This window comes from Podarcis raffonei, chromosome 8, assembly GCF_027172205.1.
Source record: "Podarcis raffonei isolate rPodRaf1 chromosome 8, rPodRaf1.pri, whole genome shotgun sequence".
In the NCBI taxonomy this organism is placed as follows: Eukaryota; Metazoa; Chordata; class Lepidosauria; order Squamata; family Lacertidae; genus Podarcis; species Podarcis raffonei.
This window is the reverse complement of record NC_070609.1, coordinates 68,567,007-68,591,251: the sequence shown is the minus strand read 5'-3', so window position 1 is coordinate 68,591,251 and position 24,245 is coordinate 68,567,007. Positions and strand designations below refer to the sequence as shown.

General features: G+C 47.5%; 1 protein-coding gene across 6 annotated transcripts in view; it reads right to left on the bottom strand.

Moving 5' to 3' along the window:
• Positions 1-24,245, bottom strand: part of MEGF6 (multiple EGF like domains 6) — a 210,854-nt gene that overhangs the window by 45,535 nt on the left and 141,074 nt on the right. For all 6 annotated transcript variants that reach the window (XM_053400632.1, XM_053400636.1, XM_053400635.1 and 3 more), the window contains 7 exons: positions 13,482-13,607; positions 10,321-10,443; positions 7,944-8,066; positions 7,003-7,140; positions 3,341-3,463; positions 1,636-1,758; positions 563-730 (listed from right to left, as the gene is read on the bottom strand). In XM_053400632.1, the coding sequence (XP_053256607.1) occupies positions 563-730; positions 1,636-1,758; positions 3,341-3,463; positions 7,003-7,140; positions 7,944-8,066; positions 10,321-10,443; positions 13,482-13,607 (924 nt within the window). The remainder of the gene's footprint in view (positions 1-562; positions 731-1,635; positions 1,759-3,340; positions 3,464-7,002; positions 7,141-7,943; positions 8,067-10,320; positions 10,444-13,481; positions 13,608-24,245) is intronic.

Sequence of the window (24,245 nt, the reverse complement as noted above, 5' to 3'; positions counted from 1 at the left end):
GCTTAACATGCCAAAGGTCCCAGGTTCAATCCCTAGGACCTCCAGGTAGGACTGGGGGGAAAGTCCCATCTACAACCCTGGAGAACCACTGCCAGTCTGTGTAAACAACACCAAGCTAGATGGGCCAATGCTCTTGTCCGGAATAATGATGCAAATCGATCGTTTGATTCATTTAAACAGCTGCACTGTAAGATTCAGCAATGCACAGAAGCTGGTGTGGATAGCTAAGTTCCAAACCACAGTTTAGCAAATCAGGTTATTTTGTGCTGGAAATTACAAAGACTGAATTCACATCTCCCAGTACTGGAGTGCAATATGTTCAGAATAAATAAAATATATTTGAATGTCAGAAACAAAAGGTACGTATGTTCAGTGGAATAGTGATTGTTGCTGGTGTGTGTTTTGATGGAGGAAGAGAAAACCAGGAAAATTAATGATGGAATGGAATACCTGGGAAAAGGGCATGCCTAGCTGGCCGGCGGCTGCAACCCTGGACAGGAGCACTCATTTTAGGAAGGAAGACACAGTGCAATGTTTTGCTGTGGGTCCCATGTGTGCTTACTGAATTTCTCAGACAGTGTGTGCTCTCCTCTTGCTTCTGCCTCCTCCTCCTCATCAAGGTAGTCTTCATCAAATAGCTGGGTGAGCTCATCTCGCAGGACTGCCACGTGGGGGAGCGGGCGGAAGATGGGACGCCGGCTATCCAGGGCCTCCACGGGTTCATCAAGCACTGCGGAGAATAAGCAAACCACGCCAAGGACATTTAAGGAATGCCAAGGACCCAGAAAAATGGTCTGATCATTCACCAAAAGAAATAAATTCAATATGGGGGCTGACCAGTGTACAATGGTCTATATTGTTTTATGTTGTAAAGATTCTAAATGCCCTTTTCCAAAATGATGCACACCTTCTGCATGTGGACCCTTCTTCACGCATTACATTTTTAGGTATAGCTTGAGAAGGGTCGCTAATCATAGAGCATGTGCTTTGGATCAGGGCAGAGGACCTCTTTATTTGGCCCTTCGGATAATGCCTGGATGGAGGACAGAGTTTGGGGGAGTGCAAGTAAGCATAGGAACTATCCTGCCGTCTGAAGGTAAAATTGGCATTCAGCGCTCCACACACTTTTGCCTCTGGCCCTGGCTTACTTCGGGAATACGGCCCCCAGAAAGTTGCCTAGAAGGGAATGTTGCCCTTAGGTTGAAAAGGGCTCCCGTGCAGATGCAGAATGTTCTCAGTTCAGCTCCTATCATCTCCTCCAAGGAGGAGGATAAAATTGGGAACTAAATGAGAAGGGGACAGAACTGGGTATATCACCTTGAGTTTCTTAGAGGAAGGTGGATAGAAATAAAATGTAATAAATAAACAAATATAAGTAGGTATAACGAAGAGCCACTGTGCTGTCTTGGCTTTTAATTTCTTTGTTGATTTGCTCCAAGGAGCTGTTTTGTTTTGTTTTGGGGGTTGCTGATGTTTCCTGTACCATGTGCACAAAGCTTTTCAGATCGAGTGGGCTCTCAATCTAAAGAAGTAAAATGCCTCCAGTGTTGTTGTGAAGAAGAAGAAGAAGAAGAAGAAGAAGAAGAAGAAGAAGAAGAAGAATGAAACGGGTGGAAAGATGAAGAAATCACTTACAGAGACAGCTCCTTCGGTCTTCATCGAGCTTGTAGCCAATCTGACAGTTGCAATGGAAAGACCCCACCAGGTTCTGGCAGAGATGTTCACATCCGCCGTTATTTGAAGAGCACTCATCCACATCTTAAAAATTAAAGGAGGCATATATTTTTTTTAGTTTTAATTTTGAGCTACAAATCTTCAGAATGTAAGAATCTAACAACATGGCTGGACTAGACCAACGGCCCATCTAGTCCAGCTTTCTGTTCTCACAATGACCAACCCAATGGGAAGCCCAAAAGCTGGACCCAGGCACAAGAGCCCTCTCTCCTCCTGTGCTTTCCAGCAACTGGGATTCAGAAGCATAACTGTCTCAGACTATGGAGGCAGAGCACAGCCTTCACGGCTTGTAGCTATCAATAGCTTCCATGAATTTGTCTAACCCTCATTTAAAGCCATCCATTCTGGTGGCCATCACTGCCTTCTGTGCTAGCAAGCTCCATAGTTTTAACTGTGCACCATATGAATTATTTTATTCTATCCATCCTGAAACTTTCAACACTCGGCTTCATTGGATGCCCACGAGTTCTTGTGCTATGAGAGAGGGGAAGGAAAACTTTTCTTTATAGCCACTTTCGAGCTGGAGAGGAGGTGGGGTTGCGGGCTTCATGCCCTCCCCTCACGTGCGCGGGGGCTGGCTTGCAGCCCCCGCGAGAGCAGCGAACCCTCGGGCGCGTCATCTCCCTTGCCAGACAATTGGCTGGCCCGGGAGGCATGGCCTGCGCTATTCAGGGCCGGCGCACCTGAGGATTTCCCTCTTTCTCCGCTCCAGCACCCCAGCTGCTTCAACATCCAGTTTAGCATGGAGGCCCTCTACAGAGATGATGGCGTGCATCTTTCGGATGCTGGAAATGATATCTGGTTGAACGACATATCTTCAGGGATTAGGGATTGGTTACAGGTTTGAGGGTATTGGCGGCGAGCTATTGCTCGAGTGGCGGTTAGGCATTGGTAAGGGCATTGTTATGCAGATGAGTGGGGGGGGGAGGAAGCGCCATCACCTTCCCCCATATCGAGGGGTAGTCCGGTAAAGGATTCCGGGGGGCGTTGCCCTGTCCGAAGCCTATGGAGGTGTGGGCCTAAGGCACGCCCCCGAGCGGTGACCCTGGGGGAGCTCCTAGTTGATGTACATCGGCAGGACTCCCCCTACTGGTGGTTAACCCTTGCTGGTCTTCTAGCAATCGGGCTGAAGCCGGTTAGTCGATAGGACCACTGCCTAAGCCAATACCACTCAATTCCTGTAATCAATAAAGTTGTGGCCTAATTTTGCCCATTAACCTAAAATACTGGTGTCCTGTGTCTTTATTTCCATGGGGGAGGCGGGAACTCGCCACACACCCACTTTCTCCATGCGTATATTCTATAAGACTTCTGACCTGTCGCCTTGCTCACTCTCCCTTTCCTCTAAACTGCAAAGTCCCAAGCGCTGCCACCTTTCGCTCCACCCCCTTGATCATTTGTGCTTCCCCTTCTCTGAACTACAGGTCAATAAGATGAACCAGACTTAAGTAAGACTGGGAAACTGACAGATGCCTCCATCCCTAGATGCACGCTCACACACACACACAAAAAACATGTGGACCTTTGCTCAGGAGCTGAAAACGAATGGAAGGGCGCAACGCCAAACTATTTTTTGAGTCCCGCTGAGCGCATAGCACCTCCCTACCATCGCAGCTGCAGCCGTCAGCGTTCAGCCTGTATCCAGCGAAGCAAACACATTCGTAACCCCCTGGGTAGTTGTAGCAGTCCTGGTGGCAGCAATGAGAATGAGCGCCGCACTCGTCTGTATCTGGTCGAAAGAGAAACGGTTGTCAGTCCGCATCAACCCTGCAAAGGGCCCTGTGAAGGAGGAGCAGGTTTACCCGGCCCTCCCCCTAAGACAGAAACAGGGGAGGCATTGGGCTCTGCTGGCATTTCAACGGGAATCTTCCCAGTTCCTACCTCTCAAACTGAAAGCCAGCTGCCCTGCAGTTCTCTGACCGATGTGTACAAAAATGCATGTATTGTGGTGGAAGGGGGCATCTGGCTCAGGAGTGTCTACACTGACTGGCAGTAGCCCTCCAGGGTTTTAGGTGGGGGACAATCCCAGCCCCATCTGGAGAGGCTGGGGATTGGAGACCTTCTGCATGCAAGACAGATTTTCTCTTGGGGAGCTACAGAACTTCCCAAAATTAGGGAGGGGAAGTGGGGGGGGGGAGAAAGAGGTGCAAGTGAGAATCTCTACTTGGACCTCCTCTCCTGGCTACCATTGCCCTGATTGCATGTTTAATTGGGGTTTAAAACCCTAATTAAGTTCAGGGCTGTGCATAGCCTGCCCCCATTCAGTTCAGGGCCTGGATTGCACCAGGGCTGGGCTATCCCAGGTCAGATCTGGCCCAATCCAACATGCTGAATCAGGCCTCAACCCAGATTGGTCCAGTATACCTGAAGGAGGGTCTCCACCCCCATCGTTCAGCCCAGACACTGAGGTCCAGCTCCGAGGGCCTTCTGGTGGTTCCCTCCCTGTGAGAAGTGAGGTTACAGGGAACCAGGCACAGGGCCTTCTCGGTAGTGGCACCCGCCCTGTGGAACGCCCTCCCTTCAGATGTCAAGGAAATAGACAACTATCTGACTTTTAGAAGACATTTGAAGGCAGCCCTGTTTAGGGACATTTTGAATGTTTGATGCTTTATTGTGTTTTTAATATTCTGTTGCTAGCAGCCCAGAGTGGTTGGGGAAACCCATTGTTATACATAATAAATTATTATTATACAAGTCTGAGGTTACCCATAGATACTGTCTACCAATTACACGGGCTTGAAATGAAAGTGCAAACAGTATTCCAGGCCCTACTAAACCTTCCTTGCCCGTCACACACCCTCAGAGCTAAGAAATTTAATAGAATCATCCAGAGTAATTCCCCCTGGACATGGGAAAGCTGAGAAAATCCCTGTGGGGGGCAGGGGGACAGCAACTACAACCTCAATGCAGAAAGGATGCAGGCAAAATTGCACTTAATGGTCCTCTGAAGATCCCCCTGGATGCTCCGGGCACTGACCCAGACAGACCTACGCTCCACACGCGCAGCTCAGATGCATCCGGTGCATAAACATTTAAACACAGGCGGAGCCAGTTCCCTATCCAGGAAATGCCTGGCTGGTAAGATCTGCGGAGAGTTTCTGATTAGGTTAATTGCCAGACTGGGACTCAGCACAGCGTGATATAAAATGAAATGCAGACATTTGAGATCATGGCATTCACACACACACACACACACACACACACAACACCTACGCACACGCCTTTGTCCAGCAGGCAACCTACAACTTGACGGAGAGCTGAGTTTTTGGCAGCTTGCTTGGAGATGGAGACCTTGTTATTGTCAGTAATTCCTCTAGTGTTGTTGATGGAGGGGAAGGCAAAGGAAGCCTGGTCTCCCAGGGCCTGTGGTATTAGCACCTGCCGAGCACGCAGAAGGTCTCAGGTTTGATCCCTGGCGTTTCCAAGCAGGGCTAGAAAAGTCTCTTCTCTGAAAACATGGAGTCTGTGTTGACAATGCCTAGCTAGATGGCCTGACTCAGTCTAAGAGAGCTTCAGATGTTCATTGGGAGTGAGGGAACAGAAGTTCAACTCCTGGCACCTCCTGTTAAAAGAATCTCAGGAAGCTGGGTTTGGAAAGATCCCTGCCTAAAATCCTGGAGAGGTGATGGCGGGTAGTATTGGGCCAGATGGACCAGTGGTCTGGTTCATTATAATAAAGTGCAATAGATATGCTTCTCGCTTGTCTGGATGGATAGGGAAGGGTTTACAAGCATGTGTAGAAACTGGCTGCATGAAGGTAACATTTAGATGCATTGCCCCACCTACATTTGCCTCTGGCCATGTGGCCCTCAGAAGGTTGCAAAGAAGGAAACGTGGACCCTGGGCTGAAAATTGTTCCCTATCCCTACCTCGCAAGCTTCCAGGTATACCAAGAAGGTGTTCCCCAGGGTCCTGGTCAGGTGGTGTAGTTCAGGGAGAGACATCCCTGATGGGCCAAAGATCCACCCTGGCTTCCATTGGGCAGGTGACCCGTGCTTTCTCCACATGTGTGTCTTGCTTGCTCAAGGCCATACCCCTAAAATGGAGGGTATCATGCAGGGGTCCACAGTTTATTTGGCTGCCCTTAGCAGCCAGGCCAAAATAACCCATATGGTTGCCTCCATTCCCTGGTTGGTTTGTGTGCTCTGGATACCTAGACCAGTGTTTCCCAACCTTGGGTCCCCAGCTGGTTTTGGACTACAACTCCCATCATCCCTAGCTAGCAATACCATTGGTCAGGGATGATGGGAATTGTAGTCCAAAAACAGCTGGGGACCCAAGGTTGGGAAACCCTGACCTAGACCAACCAATGGCCAAAGAGCCCTTTCCAAAACAGGAGTACAGAGATCAGAGGCTTCTTGTTGTTTTTTGCAGAAACTTGGGGGAACTGAGTTCCCTTACCACGTTGTTGTTGTTGTTGTTATGGTCAGGTAGCGGGGGGGCGGGGAGGCTGGAATGGATATACACCCAATGCCTAAGCCAAAACCCCACCTATATCTGTAATCAATAAAGTTGTGGCCATTTCTAATCCAGAACATTGTCTGCTTAATCACATCTTCCATTTAGTCACTGCCTGGTGTGTGTTTGTGTGTCATTGCGACTGAGCCTGCAATAAACAAGCAACTTTGTGGTGAGTTCCCCCACTGTTTTTTCTAGGAAAAAAGAATTGACATGGACCACCACACAACTTCTAGGATGATTCCCCCAACATCCTCTGCAACTCAAGGGTTGGGAGGAAGCCTGGGGTTCAGCAGTCTTCTGAGAAAGGCAGGAGAACATTCAGCCCGGTGATCTCAGGGGGTGAAAAATGTGGAAGCCTGGAAGTAGGTTACCAGTCATCTCTGTCAACAGCAACAGGGAGCCCCTTAGATGCTTCTCAAGGCAAACCTTCAAACAGCATAGCCAGTGGTCAAGGATGATGAGTATTGTAGTCTGGCAACATCTGGAGGGTCATAGGTTCCTCATCCATGCTTTAAGTAACAGCATTGCTTACTGCATATGAGAGATGGAGGGATGTCTCTATTTTGAAGAGGCTTTCCCAGCTGAGAGTGAGGGGTGGCTCTTAGGTCAGAGATGGGGAAGCCTGTGGCCCTGCAGACGGTGTTGGATGCCAACTCCCATCAGCTCCAGCCAGCATGGCCACTGGTCAGGGATGATGGGAGCTGTAGGTCAGCAGAGACTGGAAGGCACCAGGTTCCTTGCCTCTCATATGCTCATCATAGTTTTTTTCTTCACTTAACAAATTACCAGCTCAGGTTATTGAATTACCAATGCAAGTCTTCTTGTCTTCGTCCAGCTGGTATCCTGAGTTGCAGCTGCAGACGGGACCACTGCTGGTGTGGTGGCAAAGGTGAGAACAGCCCCCATTGCTGGTCTCACAGCTGTTCACAATTTCCATTTCTATACCTAGAAAAGCAAGAAGATTGACTGGTTTCCTACAGAATCATCTATTGACCCATGGCCAAGCAGAAGCAGACATTTGCATGAAATCAACGTTTCAGTAAAAGAGTTTCAAAATTTAAAAGGTTTTTTTTTAAAAAAAAGAAGATCTGAAATGTGAATTCCGAAATTCGCAGGCCTACACTGCCCCTTGATATTTCACTCTTCTTGTTATTCTGATTTATTTTGCGAATCACTTCCTATGAAGCATTTTGATTCTTGAAGCAATTCCACAACACAATAAAAACACATATAAAACAACTGGGTATCTAAATACAGGTTTAAACAAGGGTTATTTACCTGGACTAAAATCCAGAGGTGGAAGTCAAAACATGTAGCAAGAGAACTTATATCTCTTGTTTTATTAATCATGGTACTGTATATGTTATTTCAGGGATAAACAGAACCCCAAAAGGGATTTGGCGCTTTCCCCCCCAACCAGAACTCACTGGAATTCAGTTCCTGCGCCTCTCAGGTGGGCACCATTGCCATTATAAGAGAACAAGGGAGGCGTTCATGGCAAGTTCCAGCACCTCTTTTTCTAGAAAAACAGCACTGGATCTGGAACAAGCTTGTGTGAAGTGATGTTTGATGTGGGCTGACTATGTGGCCCCACCAAAAGACTCCATAACTCGCCCAAGGAAAGCCTTATCTCAGCATCTTCCGCTCTTGCATTTTCATCAGAGGGAAGAACATGGGGTTGCAATCAATGACCCTTGGGGTCCCTTTCAACTCTATGGTTCTGTGACTCTATGGAGATGGATACTTACGGTAACACTGCTTGCCATCAGCCCCCAGCTCATAGCCTGGATTGCAAGTGCATTTAAAGGAGCCGCGGGTGTTCAGGCAACCATGCACACACATGGCTATCCCTGCTATGCATTCATCGATATCTGGACAGAAGAAAGCAGAAGCAAGCTATTTTATGCAGACGAGCAGATTTAGATCCCCGTACATAATTGCCAGCTTGCAGGGGGTGGGACTAGACCAGCCTTTCTCAACCTGCGGGTCCCCAGATGTTGTTGAACTACAACTCCCATCACCCCTAGCTAGCAAGGCCAGAGCTCAGGGATGGTGGGAGTTGTAGTCCAACAACATCTGGGGACCCACGGGTTGAGAACCACTGGACTAGATGAACCTTTGGGCCCCTTCCATCTCCACAGTCCTGTGGTTCCATGAAATTGGAGCAGAACTGCAGAGAATGTGAGCAGAACAGCTGATGGTGAAGACTGCCATTGAGCCAGAGAGCTTGAATGTTGAGAAACTCAGGGCAGTCAAATGAAACTGCTACTTCACACAGTACATAAACTATGGAACTGGCCATGGACACCAACTTGGATGGCTTTAAAAGAGGATTAGATAAATTCATGGAGGATAAAGACTATCCGTGGCTACTAGCCGTGTTGGATATGCTTTGCCTTCACTGTCAGATGAAGCAATGCTTCTGGATATTCAGAGTGGTCCCATTGTAATTAATGGACCTGAGTTAGTTCATTTGTTCTAATTGCTGTTCTCTATCCAGAGCTAATATCCTGTTGTTCCCAGTGCTGGTGGAAAGTTTTCCCATTGCTACCCTCTCTCTCCCCTTCATGGATCACTGCCTTGTTGAGGCGAAGGGGCTCGAATAACTCAGAGAAGCTATGAGCTATGCCATGCAGGGCCATCCAAGACGGACAGGTCATAGCCGAGAGTTTAGGCTAAATGTGATCCACCTGGAAAAGGAACTGGCAAACCACTCCAATATTTTGCCAAGAAAACTCCATGGACATAAAAAAGAAGTTTTGGGAAGAAAGTGAGAGTTTCCAAGGCATGCTCTGGTTCATTGGATCACGGAGAATCCAACATGACTAAAACAACTAAACAATAACAACCCTCTCTCTGGCTGCAAAGATCTTACAATGCAGAGCATGCCTTGCCATCTTGTTTTGGTTGCCACGGGATCTCCCATCACACTCTTAAGTTTCCTAGTGGGCAATGTGGTGTCCTCCAATAGTCATTAGACTCCCAACACCTGAAGGGCCCAGCCAGCCTGGCTAATAGTCAAGATTGAGGGGAGCTGTAGGGCCCCACGTGGACTCCCCAGCTCTAAATGTTGTTGGACACCAGCTCCCATCAGCCCCAGCCAGCCTGGCAAATGGTCAGGGATTATGGGTGTCATACAAATTATGGAAATAATTAAATTAAAGGTTGAAATGTGTCAGAGAAGGGCTGAGCAAGGAAAGGCTGGAATGTGAAGGTTGTGTTTGCAAGAGAAGCACAGAACGACATGAACACACGAGCTGTTGTAACTGTTAAGGACGAAGGAAGGAAGGAAAGTTAAGATGTTATGCCTCCTGATTGAACCAGTACAAGATAGCAGAAGTACTGCCATATATGGACATAACTGCCCCTTTCCTTCTCTTTGCTTATAAATGTATAAATGTTTGTGGTTTGTTTTTTTCATATCTGGGGTGCCATCCCCCAACTACTTGCTAGCTGAGGTTGTGTTGCACCGGCTTTGCAACACCTAAATAAACATCCTGTTCATCTAACAACTGGAGCCTGGATTTTATTGGCTGTCCAGGCTGAACCCACAGGGTGTTGGTTATTCAACCCCAGTATTTCCCCAACAATGGGAGTCGTAGTGCAGTTGTACGAGGTTAGTATGGCCCATGTGCAAGGATGACGCACAAAGCTGTTATCCAGGAACACCAATGGACACCACATTGCTCCCCCCTAATGTGTTGCTGAACAGCAACTCCAATCATCCCCTGACCATTGGGTCAACAGTCAGGGATGATGGGAGTTGTAGTCTACAATCAGCAGGGCACTTCATTGGCTACCCCTGTCCCAGGAGTCTCTCTCCCATGCATGGAGCATTTTGGACATGCATAGAATTGGTGGCTGAGGGTTTTTTGGTTGCTAACCCCACCCCACCCCCATGAACACTAGAAAGGTCTGTATTAATTGCAAGAAGTAAATGGGATTTTTGTTTTTGCAAGCACTTATCTTCTAGGGCAGCTGAAGGCTCATTTATCATCCTCCCAGACCAGACGGAGCAACTAATTATAGCATCTATGGAGATTATCAAGGCATTTGCATGGGGGGGGGGAAGAAAAAGGACAGCTCTGCAAAACTTGTGCAAGAGCCTCATGAGACGCCCCGTACCTTCGCAAGCTTTGTTGTCAGCCGCCAGCCTGTATCCAGGGTGGCACTCGCAATGCGCCACCCCACGCCGGCTCTGACACCGGTGCATGCAGCCTCCATTCCTGTCGGCACATGGGTTTCTCACTGGGAAGAGAAGGGAGGCAGCGAGTCAGTTGGAAATGGTCCAAAAGGAAGCAGTCCAAGGCAGACCCTTGGTGTCACGTGCAGAAGATCACAGGTTCAATCCTCAAGAGCATCTCCAAGTAGGACAGGGAAGAGACTCCCCCTGGACAGCCACTGCCAGTCAGTGCAGTCAATACTGAGCTGGATGGAGTCTATTCTCAATAAATAGGTCATCTGCAGAAACCCACAGGCTGTTGCCCAAAATAGTTCTGCTTACGAGAGAGGAACAGTGGGATGCAACTGCTTTGGATGGAGGCTTCCTTGCATCTTGTGCAGAAGAGAAGTTACGCCATGCGGGTTCTTAGAACAGCCAAACACCCTTTCCAAAGAACACTGGGAATGGCTTATCCTGCATGCAGTTGTTCAGGAAAGGAAGCCAGGGGCCAAGTCCTTTCAAGTACATTTTGAAGAGGGATCAGCCAGCACTCAGATGCCAGAAGAGCTGCAGCTTCAGCTTTCCACCAGTGAGCTCCTGTTCTAGGTTAATCTGCACCCCAGCATCCTCCCCTTTCTGTCTCTTATCTGAGTCCTTCCAGCTGAGATTATCCAGCTTGTTCTCTCACCATCGTGGCTTTCTCCCCTCCTCTGCTGGAACCAGAGATGACTAAGGGGGAGGGGCAGGGAAGGGGGGGAGAGCTTCCTCAGAGATAATTCTGTCTCTTCCCTGGTATGGGAGACTCCTGGGCTTGATTCTATTTCATTTCGCTCCACTTCCCTCCCTTCTCCTCTTCCTCCAAAGCCAAAGCAATCCCTCAAAAGGTGTCTGAAAGAACATCATTACGCACTCCCTTCTAAACACAAACTGGCCATGCAATCAGGGCAGTGCCAGATTTACGTATAAGCTAAACAAGCTATAGCTTAGGGCCCCACTCTCTTGGAGGCCCCCCAAAAAATTAAAGGGGGAAAAAGCTTACCGTATTTGTCGCCCTATAGGACGCACCTTTTCCCCTCCAAAAATGAAGGGAAAATGTGTGTGCGTCCTATGGGGCGAATGCAGGCTTTCGCTGAACCCTGGAGAGCGAGAGGGGTCGGTGCGCACCGACCCCTCTCCCTCTCCAGGCTTCAGGAAGCTCTGCACAACCCTCGGGAGACCGGCGCGACTTCGCTGCCTGCAGTCCCAGGCTCCGTGCAGCTCTGCGCAGCCCTAGGGAGCCCGGCGTGAAGTCGCTCCAGGCTCCCAAGGGCTGCGCAGAGCTGCCTGCATTTCAAAGCCTGGGGCGTGCTGAAGAGCGCGCCCAGGCTTCGCGCAGCTCTCCCCAAGCCTGGGGAGACTGGCACAACTTCCCGCCGGGCTCCCTAGGCTTGCGGATAGCAGGCTGTTCTCGGGGCTGGGGTCGGGGAAAGCTCGGGCTTCCCCCACGCCAGCCCCTGCCTGAGGGGGCAATAAATTTTTTTTTCTTTATTCCCCCCCCCCCAAAAAAAATTGGTGCGTCCTATGGGGCGGTGCGCCCTATGGGGCAAAAGATACGGTAATATTTCACTATTGATATACTACTTCTTAATTGTATTTCACTATTAATATAATTCTTCTTAATTGTATTTTAGTTCAACAATTACTTTGATAAAATACATATTTTGTTACATGCAAATGGCTTTAGATACCTATTAGGTCCATAAATTACTATACAGCATATATTCAACACAAAAAAACAGCGACAATTTGTTGTTGACAAAGGACAGCTGGACATATAAAGGGCCCCATTACCTTCAGTAGCTTAGGGCCTCATCAAACCTAAATCCAGCCCTGAATCAGGGAGCATCGGTCCAGGCCAGCCTTTCTCAACCTGTGGGTTCCCAGATGTTGTTGAACTACAACTTCCATCACCCATAGCTAGCAGGGCCAGAGCTCAGGGATGATGGGAGTTGTAGTCCAAAAACATCTGGGGACTCACAGGTTGAGAACCGTTGGTCCAGGCGATCATTATGAATGAGCAACCATTTCCCGACCAGCTGATCTCACTTGGAACACCTGTGGAAGCCCAGGGGGTGGCACACCTAAAGACATTCACAACTGTCTCCTGTTTTCATCAGAACCACCCCAGGGTTTCAGGCAACCCCTGCCCTACCTGGTGTTGCTGGAGCTTGGACCTGGGGATGACTGCATGCAAAGCCGATGCTGTATCATGGAGCGACTGAGCCCAACCCTACCAGGAGATGCTGCTTATTGAACCTGGGACCTTCTGTATGCAAATCAGATGCTCTTACCACTGAGCTACTGCCAGGGATGGGTGACTCTTCTGCCAGTTTGGGTTGCCCTCAATTTCTTTTCTCCCTCCACCCCCCAGCTGTAATTGTGTTAAATTAATCACCAAATGTGAAAACGCACACCAACTCAATTCCAAACAATTCATCCAATTTTTAAAAACTGAATTAAAATATAGATAGTGGTGACTGCATTTCCACCGTACAAATTTGACCCTGGCAATAATATTTTTTTTGGGGGGGAGGGTCGAATTCCTTATATTTATTAAATATACACAATTCCATGCAAGTAGTCTGTAGAGGTGTACCTGTCTCTCATCCTAGAGACAATATATAGCCCTTGGGACCATTTGGGAAGAGGGCAGTAGCCCAGTGGCTAGAGCACCTGCTTTGCAAGCAGAAGGTCCTAGGTTCCATCATTGGCATCTCCAGGTACGGCTGGGAATGTCCCCTGCTGGAAACCTTGAAAGGTTCCTCCATGCAGGTAGAGACAATGTTGTGTTAGATGGACTAGTGGTCTGATATGTATAATGCATGTTCCTTTGTTCTTATTAAACCAGGTCTTCATTTAGAATCATGAGGACTAGGAAATTACTAGGGGAAGGTCCATAGCTCAGCGGCAGAGCACCTGCCTTGCATGCAGAAGGTCAAAGGTTCAAACCTTGGCATCTCCTGATAAGGCTGCGAATGTCTGTGTGAACAATACGGAACTAGATGGACCAAGGGTCCAGGACTCAGTATGAGACAGGCCTGCCACGTTCCTCTGCTTGAGCCCTCAAAGGGCAGGGGAGACTCACCAATGCAGTGCTTCCCATCCTCCTTCAGCTGGTAATTTGGCCGGCATTGGCACTGATGCTGTGAGAGGGTGAGCTGCACACAGTCATGTTCACATCCACCGTTGTTGATAGCACAGGTGTTTATGGCTGGGAAATGAAAGAACAGCGGCATGATTAGGTCAAACTGCAACAGATGAGCGACTGGCCTGATCCAGAAGGCCTTTCTTACATTCTTAGTTATGTGATTGCAGTCATGAATCAACTTCACATAGAAATCTTGAACCAATTGTACAGTAAAATGATAATGACCAACAATATGCAAAACAAATAAAAACAATTCCACATATACAGAGAATTAAAGACAATTCCATTTTTCAGTTTCAATACAGATACCGACTGCTTGTTGAAAAATGGCTTGTTGAAAAAGGAAGGCGTTCAATAGGTGTTGAAAAGACAACAAAGACAGCGCCCACCTAATATCCAATGCCGATTTAAGGACTCCAACCCCCATCAGTCCCAGCCAGCATAGCCAGTCATCAGGGAGGATGGGAGTTGCAGTCCAAGAACATCTGGAGGGCCAAAGGCTCCTTCCCGGTGCTTCAATGGGAGGGAGTTGCTAACACACTAAAAGCCAATTCTGGAACAAACCTTCTGATAAGACAGTATCTGCAGGAAGCCCTCGTCTGAACAGTTCAGTGATCAACTGAGTATATAATGGGGGACATGATTTTATTTTAGGCATCCTGGTTCCAAGCATCCTGGGCTTTGAGCACAAGAGCCAACACATTGTTGGTTAATTGGGAGCCAATCAAATTCTTTCAGCAGCAGTGCAAAGCTGCTGCATTTTGCACTAGCTATGTGATGTGTGAACAGATGCTTTCTTCAGTCATGTTCTTGTCTACAGCTCATAGCTAGCAAAGAGGAAACTTAACCCAGAGCCCTGGTTTCAGTGATGATACTCCAAGCCAAACTTTGGCTGAACTCAGTGCGGCACTGAAAAAGGACTGGGATGGAGCGAAGCAGTTGCAAGATCCTCTCTGGGAGTCCACACATTCACAAAGTCCCAGGAAGGCAGAGTTGAAGCGGTCCCTTTTCAGACCAAAGGGCCGCATTATCTTCTGGGCAGCCTTCTGAGGGCCACATGGCAGTAGTGGGTGGATCCAAAGGCAAAAGTGTGCAGAGCAACACCTTTGTACAGACGATGACTGTTTTCTGAACGCAACCCTCTCCATCCAGGCAAGCAAGAAGCATGATCTGCTTTGCAGGACACACTGCAGTCAGGCACAAACATCTGAGGGGCAAAGCAAAGCTGGTGAGGGGAGTGGGCTGTGGAGAAATTAACAGGCTTCGTAGAATTGCCTGAAGGGCTTTATTTGACCCCTAGTCCTAAGGTTCCCTAGCCGAGGTAAGCCACAGTTTTGGACTTGCCATTTGTGAACCAGACCAGTGTGTCACTGAGCAATGAGCAGAACACTCCATGTATGGGACTCGTCTGCAGAAAAATGCGCTGATGATATAAAACAGGCCATTCTTTTTGGATCTGCTATCTTGTTTCGTTTTTAAAAGAATGAAAGGAGGGACGTTCTCCTTGGATCGAAATTTCAGCCACACGGTTTCAGTGACATAATCCAAGGCTGCAAACTGGGGGTGGTTCAAGGGACGGAATCCAATTGACAATTTTGTCTGCACGTGGCAAACCCTCTGCCCCACGCTGCCACCTGCCCGGCAGGTGCTGAGGTTGAAGGACAAGTTTGGATGAGGGTTTGTTTAAGGAAGGAAACGGCCAACATGGGGTGTTGATGGCAGGAGGGGCGGCTCCAAGTGCCCCCAGCGGTTCAGACCAATCCAGAAAGAGAGCAAACAGTCAATGGCAATTGAAGCTGCATTCAAATAACTTCCAGCGAGACAAGAAGGATGTGGGAAGCTCGTTTTCTGGCTGCACGCCATGCAGTAAACAAACAAAGAAAGAAACATTTTATGCAACCAGTCATGCTTCAAAACACCCCAAAGCTACACGCAAAAATCTGCCTTGCTTTTCTGGACTTTTAAAGACTTGTTTCACGTATGGAACTTGAGAAGCTACTTTGTACAGAGTTCAGAACTTTAGTTCATTTACACGCGGGGGTCAAATGCAGCCCCCTAGGCCTCTCCTTCTGGCCTTAGGCACTCTCCCAAGCCATGCCCCCTTACTCAGGCCACACCCCTACCTGACCCTGCTTTGCATCCTCCTTGAATGTTTTTGCCAGGCTGGATCACGCCTTTTGCTTCTCTGGGTGGAGGACAGAGAGCGGTGTGTAGCCAACTGTACAATGGTAAAATTAGCATTTGTTGCTCCGCCCACTTTTGCCTCTGGCCCCGCCCATGTCCAGAATATGTTCCCCAGAAAGGAATGTAGCTCCTGGGTTTCCCCCAACTCTAATTTATGCTGATTGGAAGGGGGAGGGTCTCTATACTGTCTTTCCCAGCTCTTCCTTCCTGGGTGCCCGGGCTGGAATCAGATGCTAGTCAGTATGAAGAAGCAGTCAGTTGTCAGTAAAGTTAATTCTTTATTCAAGGAAACAGCATGCAACTCAGCCACACTTCTGAGTAGGTCTTGCCCCTGTGGAACTGTCCCTGCCTTCCACCCCTTCAAAGGCTCCTCCTCTCTCAGATGTTTCCCAAGCAGTCTCAAACTGCATCTGCCCGCCTCTGACCTCTGTTCTGCTCTCCTCATTATTCTGTGTGTTCTTGTAGACCAGGGTGGAGGGGAGCTTGTTGCAGCAGGAGAAGGAGACTCCCAGGATCCTTCAGCAGTATCTTAACCCCCTCCTCTGCTGCAGCCTCGGAGTCTGAACTGCTCCCTGTCACAGGTTCCTCCTGATCATTAAACCCTGTTGTCCCTTCTGGATCCATCACCTCTGCCCAATCTTCCCTCTCTGACGTCTCCTCAGTGTCCTACCACCAATCCCCTGGCTCCGAGCCTTCATCCTCTGGGATTACCCATGGGATTACCCCCCCTCCTCTTCACCCAGCGGCTTCCACTGCATTAGGTGGGCTCCTCACATGGCCTCCTCAGTGGGCCAGGCCCGGTGGTACAGTCCAGGAAAGGCTCTGCCACTTGACTTTAGTGAATGTGTACATTAGCCTTTAAATTCTCTGGAGACATTTATATTTCATGGCCCACAGCCTGCTTCTTCACGCAAGAGACTGGCTGACAATATTATCTTAGAAAGGAAACCGTTCAGTGGGTTTCCATAAACAACTTCTGGCAAGCAACAATGATTTGGAAGGCAGTTATCTCGAACCCTCTGGGAGACATCTCTCGCCTCCCTCCCCACAAATAAAAGAGAGTTGCTTTTGGAGAAGGTAATGCCACGTCTCTTGAGTCGGAGGTGGGGAACTTTTTACAACCCAAGGGCCACATTCCCTTCCAGGCAACATTTCAGGGGCCACATGCCAGTAGTGGGCGGGGCCAGAGGCAGAAGTGGATGGAGCAACAAATGTGGATTTTGCATTTTAACAGCAGGCTAGTTTTATTCAAAGGTCTGTATATTTAAAGCTATGGTTTTCCCAGTAGTGATGTATGGAAGTGAGAGCTGGACCATAAAGAAGGCTGATCACCAAAGAATTGATGCTTTTCAATTATGGTGTTGGAGGAGACTCTTGAGAGTCCCATGGACTGCAAGAAGATCAAACCTCTGCAACATAAGGGAAGGGAATAAGGGCAAAATCCTGCTTTTGCTACGGCATTCCACCATAGTTAATTGGTAGAGCCTCTGCTTTGTGTAGAGAAGGTCCTTGGTTCAACCACTGGCATCTCTGTGAAGGACTGGGAGAGACCCCTGGAGAGCTGCTGCCAGCCAGGGTAGACACTATGGATCCAGATGGAGTCAGTGGTCTGACTTGGTATATACAAGGCAGCTTCCCACGTTCCTGTGTCGTAAGAGCCATACCTCCATGGCAGAACATCTACTTTGCATGGGGAAAGTCCAGGTTCTCTCCTCAGCATCTCTAGGTAGGGCTATGAGAGCCTCCTGCCTGAAACCCTGGAGAGCTGCTGCCAGTCAGTGTAGGCAGTTCTGGTCCAGATGGGCCTATGGTGCGATTTAGCGAAAAGCAGTTAATGTTCCTGTGGGAGGTTGGGTGATGGCATGATCTCTCTATATGGATACTGTCCTTTCAGAGCTGTTTGGGGAGGACTGTGTTGCTTTGAGCTATATGCTCAATGGGCCATCCCATTAGCCCAGTATTCCTTTTGAACAAGAAACACCCAGTTTTGTAAGCTTAGCTTTCATATGTGTGCTTGCTTGCTTGTGTGTTGGTATAACAGCCTGTTTAATTCTGAAATACAAAAACAAGTCCTCTTTAATAGCAAGAACTGGTTTAAGTTTTATACGGTTTCATACCAGGAGAGATTATTTTAGATTTAAGATGATCGCTTATTAAACCTTTCTAGTCTTGTTTTTCTCCCAGGCGGGCAAAAGTGAAGCCTGCTTTTACCATCATATATATATATTTTTTAAAAGGAAGGAAAGAGAGAACCTCAACAGCATTCTTCATGAAAGCTTTGAATGTTTTCATTAGCTTTGTTTAAATATATGTGATTTGATTTGATTTTTTTTAATAGCTACCACCAGGCTCTGTAATATCCAGCTCCTCATTGCCTCAGTCCAAGATGATTGTGCATGTGTGTGTTTTTGTTTTCGTTGCAAAAGAACCATAAACCACTTTTCCAGCTCCTGTTCCAACAGCCCTTATGCATTGCTCAACAAACATTTTGACCCGACTCAGTGGCTTTGGGTCCCCAAATGGGTTGCCTGGTTAATCAGGGGCTTGTGTGTCTATGCCTGAATGCAAAAGACCAATTCAAATTGTTCTCTGTATCAGGAAAGGTCACACATTACTATTTCGGGCCGTGTTTTGTTTTTTTGCTGGGGGAATCGTTTACAGTAAAATTAGGACATATTTGTGGCTTTTCCCTCTTGCACGCTAAGCCAAGTTTTCTTCTGCAGCTCCTGGAGGCTATTTGGGGATCACAGATGATCCTGGAAGAGAAGCGCACTGGAAAGCAGACACCTTTTGAGATGTTATATTGGGGATGAGGAACCTCAGGCCCTGGCGGGGAGGGGAGGTGAGCAAATGCAACCCTCCACTCCATCAGGCCCTTGGGGTGCTCCCTCCCAAGCCCTGATGCTAGCCCTCCTTGGATGTTTTTTTGCCTGTCTGAAATGTATTCTTGAACTCAGAGTACATCCTTTTCCCTAGATGGAGAGTGGTGGGGGTTTTGGGGGGGCTGTATAAAACTTGTCGTTTAGTCGTGTCCGACTCTTCGTGACCCCATGGACCAGAGCACGCCAGGCACTCCTGCCTTCCACTGCCTCCTGCAGTTTGATCAAACTCATGCTGGTAGCTTCGAGAACACCGTCCAACCATCTCGTCCTCTGTCGTCCCCTTCTCCTTGTGCCCTCAGTCTTTCCCAACATCAGGGTCTTTTCCAGGGAGTCTTCTCTTCGCATGAGGTGGCCAAAGTACTGGAGCCTCAGCTTCACGATCTGTCCTTCCAGTGAGCACTCAGGGCTGATTTCCTTCAGAATGGATAGGTTTGCTCTTCTTGCAGTCCACAGGACTCTCAAGAGTCTCCTCCAGCACCATAATTCAAAAGCATCAATTCTTTGGCATCAGCCTTCTTTATGGTCCAGCTCTCACTTCCATACATCACTACTGGGAAAACCATAGCTTTAACTACACAGACCTTTGTCGGCAGGGTTCTAGCTATCTATCCAGCAGCTAACAGTCCAGTTTGATCAACCCAGGAGCAACTTATGAATGGTTTGATTCCACTACACTCTCCTCCTCCTCCTCCTCCTCATTCACATTTCAGGCTCCACTCTGCTCAACCCAGAAGGAGCACTTACAGATTTGATGTTGGTAGACGGAGAGCTCACAGGCTCAAAAGAGCTGAAGCAGAGGGAGAACACAGCCATCGTGCTTAGTAACCAGTGTCAGAAACTCAGTCTATAAGCTAGGCACCAAATGGCTCCTTAAACCAGTTGCCATTTTGGGGCTAGATGGTTTGAAAGTCCTATTTTTCTCCAACACGACTTTTTGGTTCCTGAAATTCGTTCTGACTGCGCAGTGAAAATATAATAGAGAGAATTCGACAGGATGTGTTGATAGGGTGCGAAAGCAGCCAAGAGCTAAATATCGCCAGGCACGCGCCTCCAGATGGTGGAGATGTCAGGTGCCATCCTGGCACCCGGGCATCTTCACTTGGTTGCACGTGGCCGAAAGCCAGGTGCAAAATCCACCTGGCGATTTTTGAATGCTGTTAGTAACCACCAGAAATCTTCTCCTCCATGAATTGGTCTTTTAAAGCCATCCATCCGAGGAAAGTATCGTGAATAAGAACAATAAAAGAGCCAGGCTGCTGGATCATGGCAAAGGCCCATCTAGTCCAGCCCCTGTTCTCACAGTGGTCAAGCAGATGCCTATCAGGTTTAAGGTGCTGGTTTTAACCTTCAAAGCCCTATACGGCCGAGGACCCTCGTACCTACGGGACTGCCTCTCCTGGTATGTCCCACGGAGGACCTTACAGTCTTCAAACAAAAACATCTTGGAGATCCCATGCCACAGGGAGGTTAGGCTGGCCTCAACCAGAGCCAGGGCTTTTTCGGCTGAGGCCCCAATCTGGTGGAACGCTCTGTCACAAGAGACTAGGGCCCTGTGGGACTTGACATCTTTCCGCAGGGCCTGCAAGACAGAGCTGTTCCACCAGGCCTTTGGCCAAGGCACAGTCTGACCCCCTCCTTTGGTAATCCTCGCAGAACTCTAGCCCAATGGTTGCCATTAATTTGATTTTGAACTGATTTTAAAATGAATTGATTTTATAATGTTGTGTTACTTTTATTGTTGTTAGCTGCTCTGAGCCCGGCTTTGGCTGCGGAGGGCAGGATATAAATACAATATTATTATTATTATTATTATTATTATTATTATTATTATTATTATTATTATTAGAAACCCGCAAGCAGGATCCAAGCACAAGAGCATTCTCCTCTCCTGTGGTTTCCAGCAACCAGTACCCGGAGGCATACTGCCTCTGACAGTGGAGAAAGAAGACAGCCATCACTGGCAGCCTCACCTCCGTGAATTTGTCCAGCCTTCTAAAGCTCTCCAGGCTGGTTGCCATCATGGCATCTTGTGGGAGTGAGTTCCACAGTTTTACTAGGCCCTGGATGAAGAAGTACATCCTTTTGTCTGTCTTCAGTCTCCCAACAATCAGATTTGTTGGATTTCCACAAGTTCAATATTATGATAGAAGAAGGAAAAAACATCTCCCTATCAGCTTTCATACCCAACATGTATAGTTGCATACAGCTTTATAATGTTCCTTCATAAATTATAGCAAGGCCAACTTCTCTGTATGTAAACAGGATTTGTCATAGCTCATTTGGGTGAAGGGGATTTCCTGTTTCCTCTACATCATTTTTGTTCTGAAGGGCTCCTACAGTTCCCCAACAGTTCCCAGTAATCTTGAAAATCACTCTTTGGAAAATCGGGGCAGATTTCTGAGCTGCAATTGCCCGGCTTTGGGTAAACAAGACCACCTTCTTCAGCTCAAAGGGCATTCTGTGTCTCTGCAGAATTTCATTTTAAATCCTAAATTGGAGGAGGACTTCTCTAGGGTACAGTGCCCAGTTCTCAATACCTCAGAGCGTTACAACCTGAGCAAATCCATCTTTTGACCAAAAAAATTATTCATTTTGGCAACTTGGCTAAATTATATTCTGCCCCACTCAGGAAACTGGTTGAGGGTTTTATAGAACTGTTTCCAGTAGCGCTCTGCCAAAAATTACCTTCACATATTTTCCCCCTGACGCGTTTTCCATCAGTTAATGAGAAAAGAAATTACATTCAAAAACATATCAAGGGAGGAGGAAATTTCAGTGAGATTTTCATGTATGGGATGTGGTTTTTTTGTTCTGCTTACTTACAAGGTGGTCAGGGGGAGGGGAAATCTTGAATGTCCCTTCATTCTACAAAAATCATTTTCTCTGGCATTCTGCAGGCTTGCACATTAATCCCACTTCCCGAAATCCACATGAGGTGGGCTACCCTTTAAGTGAGGGGAGGTGGAGAGGCTGCCTACTTTGTGCTGATAGTTGCTCCCCCCCCCTTTTATTAATTCAGAGCATTGGAATGCCAAAAGGGAAGGGAAAGCAAAAAAGCAGAAGTAAACTGAACTCAGGAACTCCCAGGTAAGTTCCGCCCACTATTGTGTGGGCAGGTCGATCCCTCCCCTTACCTGGCCAACTCTATCCTGGCAACGCCGCCCCACCTGGGATTAGGTAACTGGCAGAGGTAGGCGGCCACCTCCAGGTGGTCAGCCGGGGGGGGGGGAATCCAGGCTGTACTGCCGGGAGCCGCATGGGATTGTGGGGGCTGCACGTGACCACACAAAAGGCGCTCCCCATATGATGTGGGGAGCGGTCATTAACACAGCACTTGTTTTAAATACTCTAGAGAGCAGCATTTGGCTGTCATGCCCCTTACTTACAATGAGTAGGCCTAATGTTGAGTATAACACACTGCTTAGGTCAGGCATGGGGAACTTAAGAGTCAGAGAATTGTAGGGTTGGAAGGCACCCAGAAGATCAACTAGTCCTGCAATGTAGGAATAGACAACTGTCCCACAGGGGGGGTCGAACCTGTGACCCTGGGGTTATCAGCACTATGCTCTTGCCAACTGAGCTATTCAGCTGTGACTCTTCTCTTCTCTTCTCATTTCATTTATTATATTTCTATGCCGCTTCTCCCTCACACAAATTGGCACACAAACAATAAAGAATGATAACATAATAAAACCTCAAGATTTCAACATAAATCACGACGAACAATTAACAAATAATCAGCAAAACAAATCGCCAGTAAAACAACCACCTTCTATAAAACGCTATCGACAAGATTAAAACATAAGCTAAACAGCGCAACCACAACAATAAGTCATATTCTAAGACTCACAAAACACTACAGGATTTGTAATCCACAAAAGACTATTAACAGCATTAGCAAACTAACAACCAAAAACAATAAGCAACTATTTTACTTTTAAAAGACAACTGAAGGGGGCCCTGTTTAGGGAAGTTTTTAAAGTTTGATGCTGTATTGTTTTTAATATTTGGTTGGAAGCCGCCCAGAGTGGCTGGGGAAACCCAGCCAGATGGGCGGGGTATAAATAATAAATTGTATTATTATTATTATTATTATTATTATTATTATTATTATTATTATTAAAATAAGCACTGCTGAATGCACACACACTCTCTTCCAACCCCCATGACTCATAATCTTCCACTCAACTCATCCGAAGACACATACACATAATGCCCATGACAGTAACTCCATTTTGAAGGCTTCAGAAACTTCTATGGCTGGAGGTTGGGGCAGGGCAGGTGGGAAAACAACAACAACAACAACAACAACAACAAACAAACAAACCAGGTGAGGGAAGCTCATCAGGTCTCAAACCCTTGGTGAGTTAGGGACTTCCACAGTGTTATGTACTGAGTTGAACAGGATCCAAAATGCAGCAGTCTGATTGGTCCTAAAACAATAGAATTCAGAATGCAGCAGTCTGATTGGTCCTAGAACAATAGAATTCAGAATGCAGCAGTCTGATTGGTCCGCAGGAGCCACCCGTTCCAACTCCAGGTGGAAGTGAATCCGCAACCTGATTGGCCTACAGGAGAATCCCAGAATTAGCCAATCACATGGGGCCCATTGTGTAAATAATGTATATAAAGCAGACATTTCAGGGGAACTGGCATTCCTCACTACTATGAGCTGAATAAAGAGCATGAAATCCACACTCGACTCCAAGTATATTTCACACTGCATGAGAAAACTGTCTCAGGCAGACTGAGCAGATGAGACCAAAGATGGGCCCAACGACCAAGAAGGCAGTTTCTGCATGTGCTGTAGCAATGAGGAGCAGGTGGAGCTCATGAACCTGGAAAGCCAGCTTGTCTAGGAGAAGGAAAACCTCCACTGCTCTGTGGGATATCTTTGGGAGAAGGAAAAGTTAAGGATCAAACCCTACACAAATCTGGAGTGGGGTCGATGGTTGAATAGCACCTGGTACACCTCTTTCTGGCAACTCCTGCAGCCAAGCTGGTGCCAAAGGTATTGCTCTGCTTTCCTTTGGACCACATCAAGAAGGTCAATACCTTCCTCCACACATACTGCCCAGGTCTGCACCCCAAGTCTGCTAACACAGTGGTTTGATTTCACCTCCAAAGGCACACTCCATTGTCCCTCAGGACCAATGGAGGCCAAAAACCAAAAACTCTCTCTCCACACACAAACCCTGTATCCAATTCAAAACCCTGCACCACCCAAATGTGACTGCTGGACTCTGAGGAATGTGTGCAAATTAATTACCCGTGTGCTGGGCTTGCTTTCCCTCCCCTCCCCTAAATAATTTTGCTTTCCGCTCCCACCATTCAATCCATCAAATACACTGGAATATATATAATACAGCAGCAACAGAGGCGAATGCAATTCTGGGCTGTCTCAACAGAAGTATAGAATTAATGTCATAGGCAATTGTCAGTTACACTGAACTACCCTGGGGCTCAGTTTCACTCAAAGTAGACTTGTTTAAATTAATGGCCCCGAGCTAGTCATATCCATTAATGTCAACGATCTGAGTAGGACTAACATTGAGTGCAAACTTTGTGAAAAATAATTTATTAAAATGAAAGAAATACAAGTATGACTGACAATCAAAATGATTAAAAAGGTAAG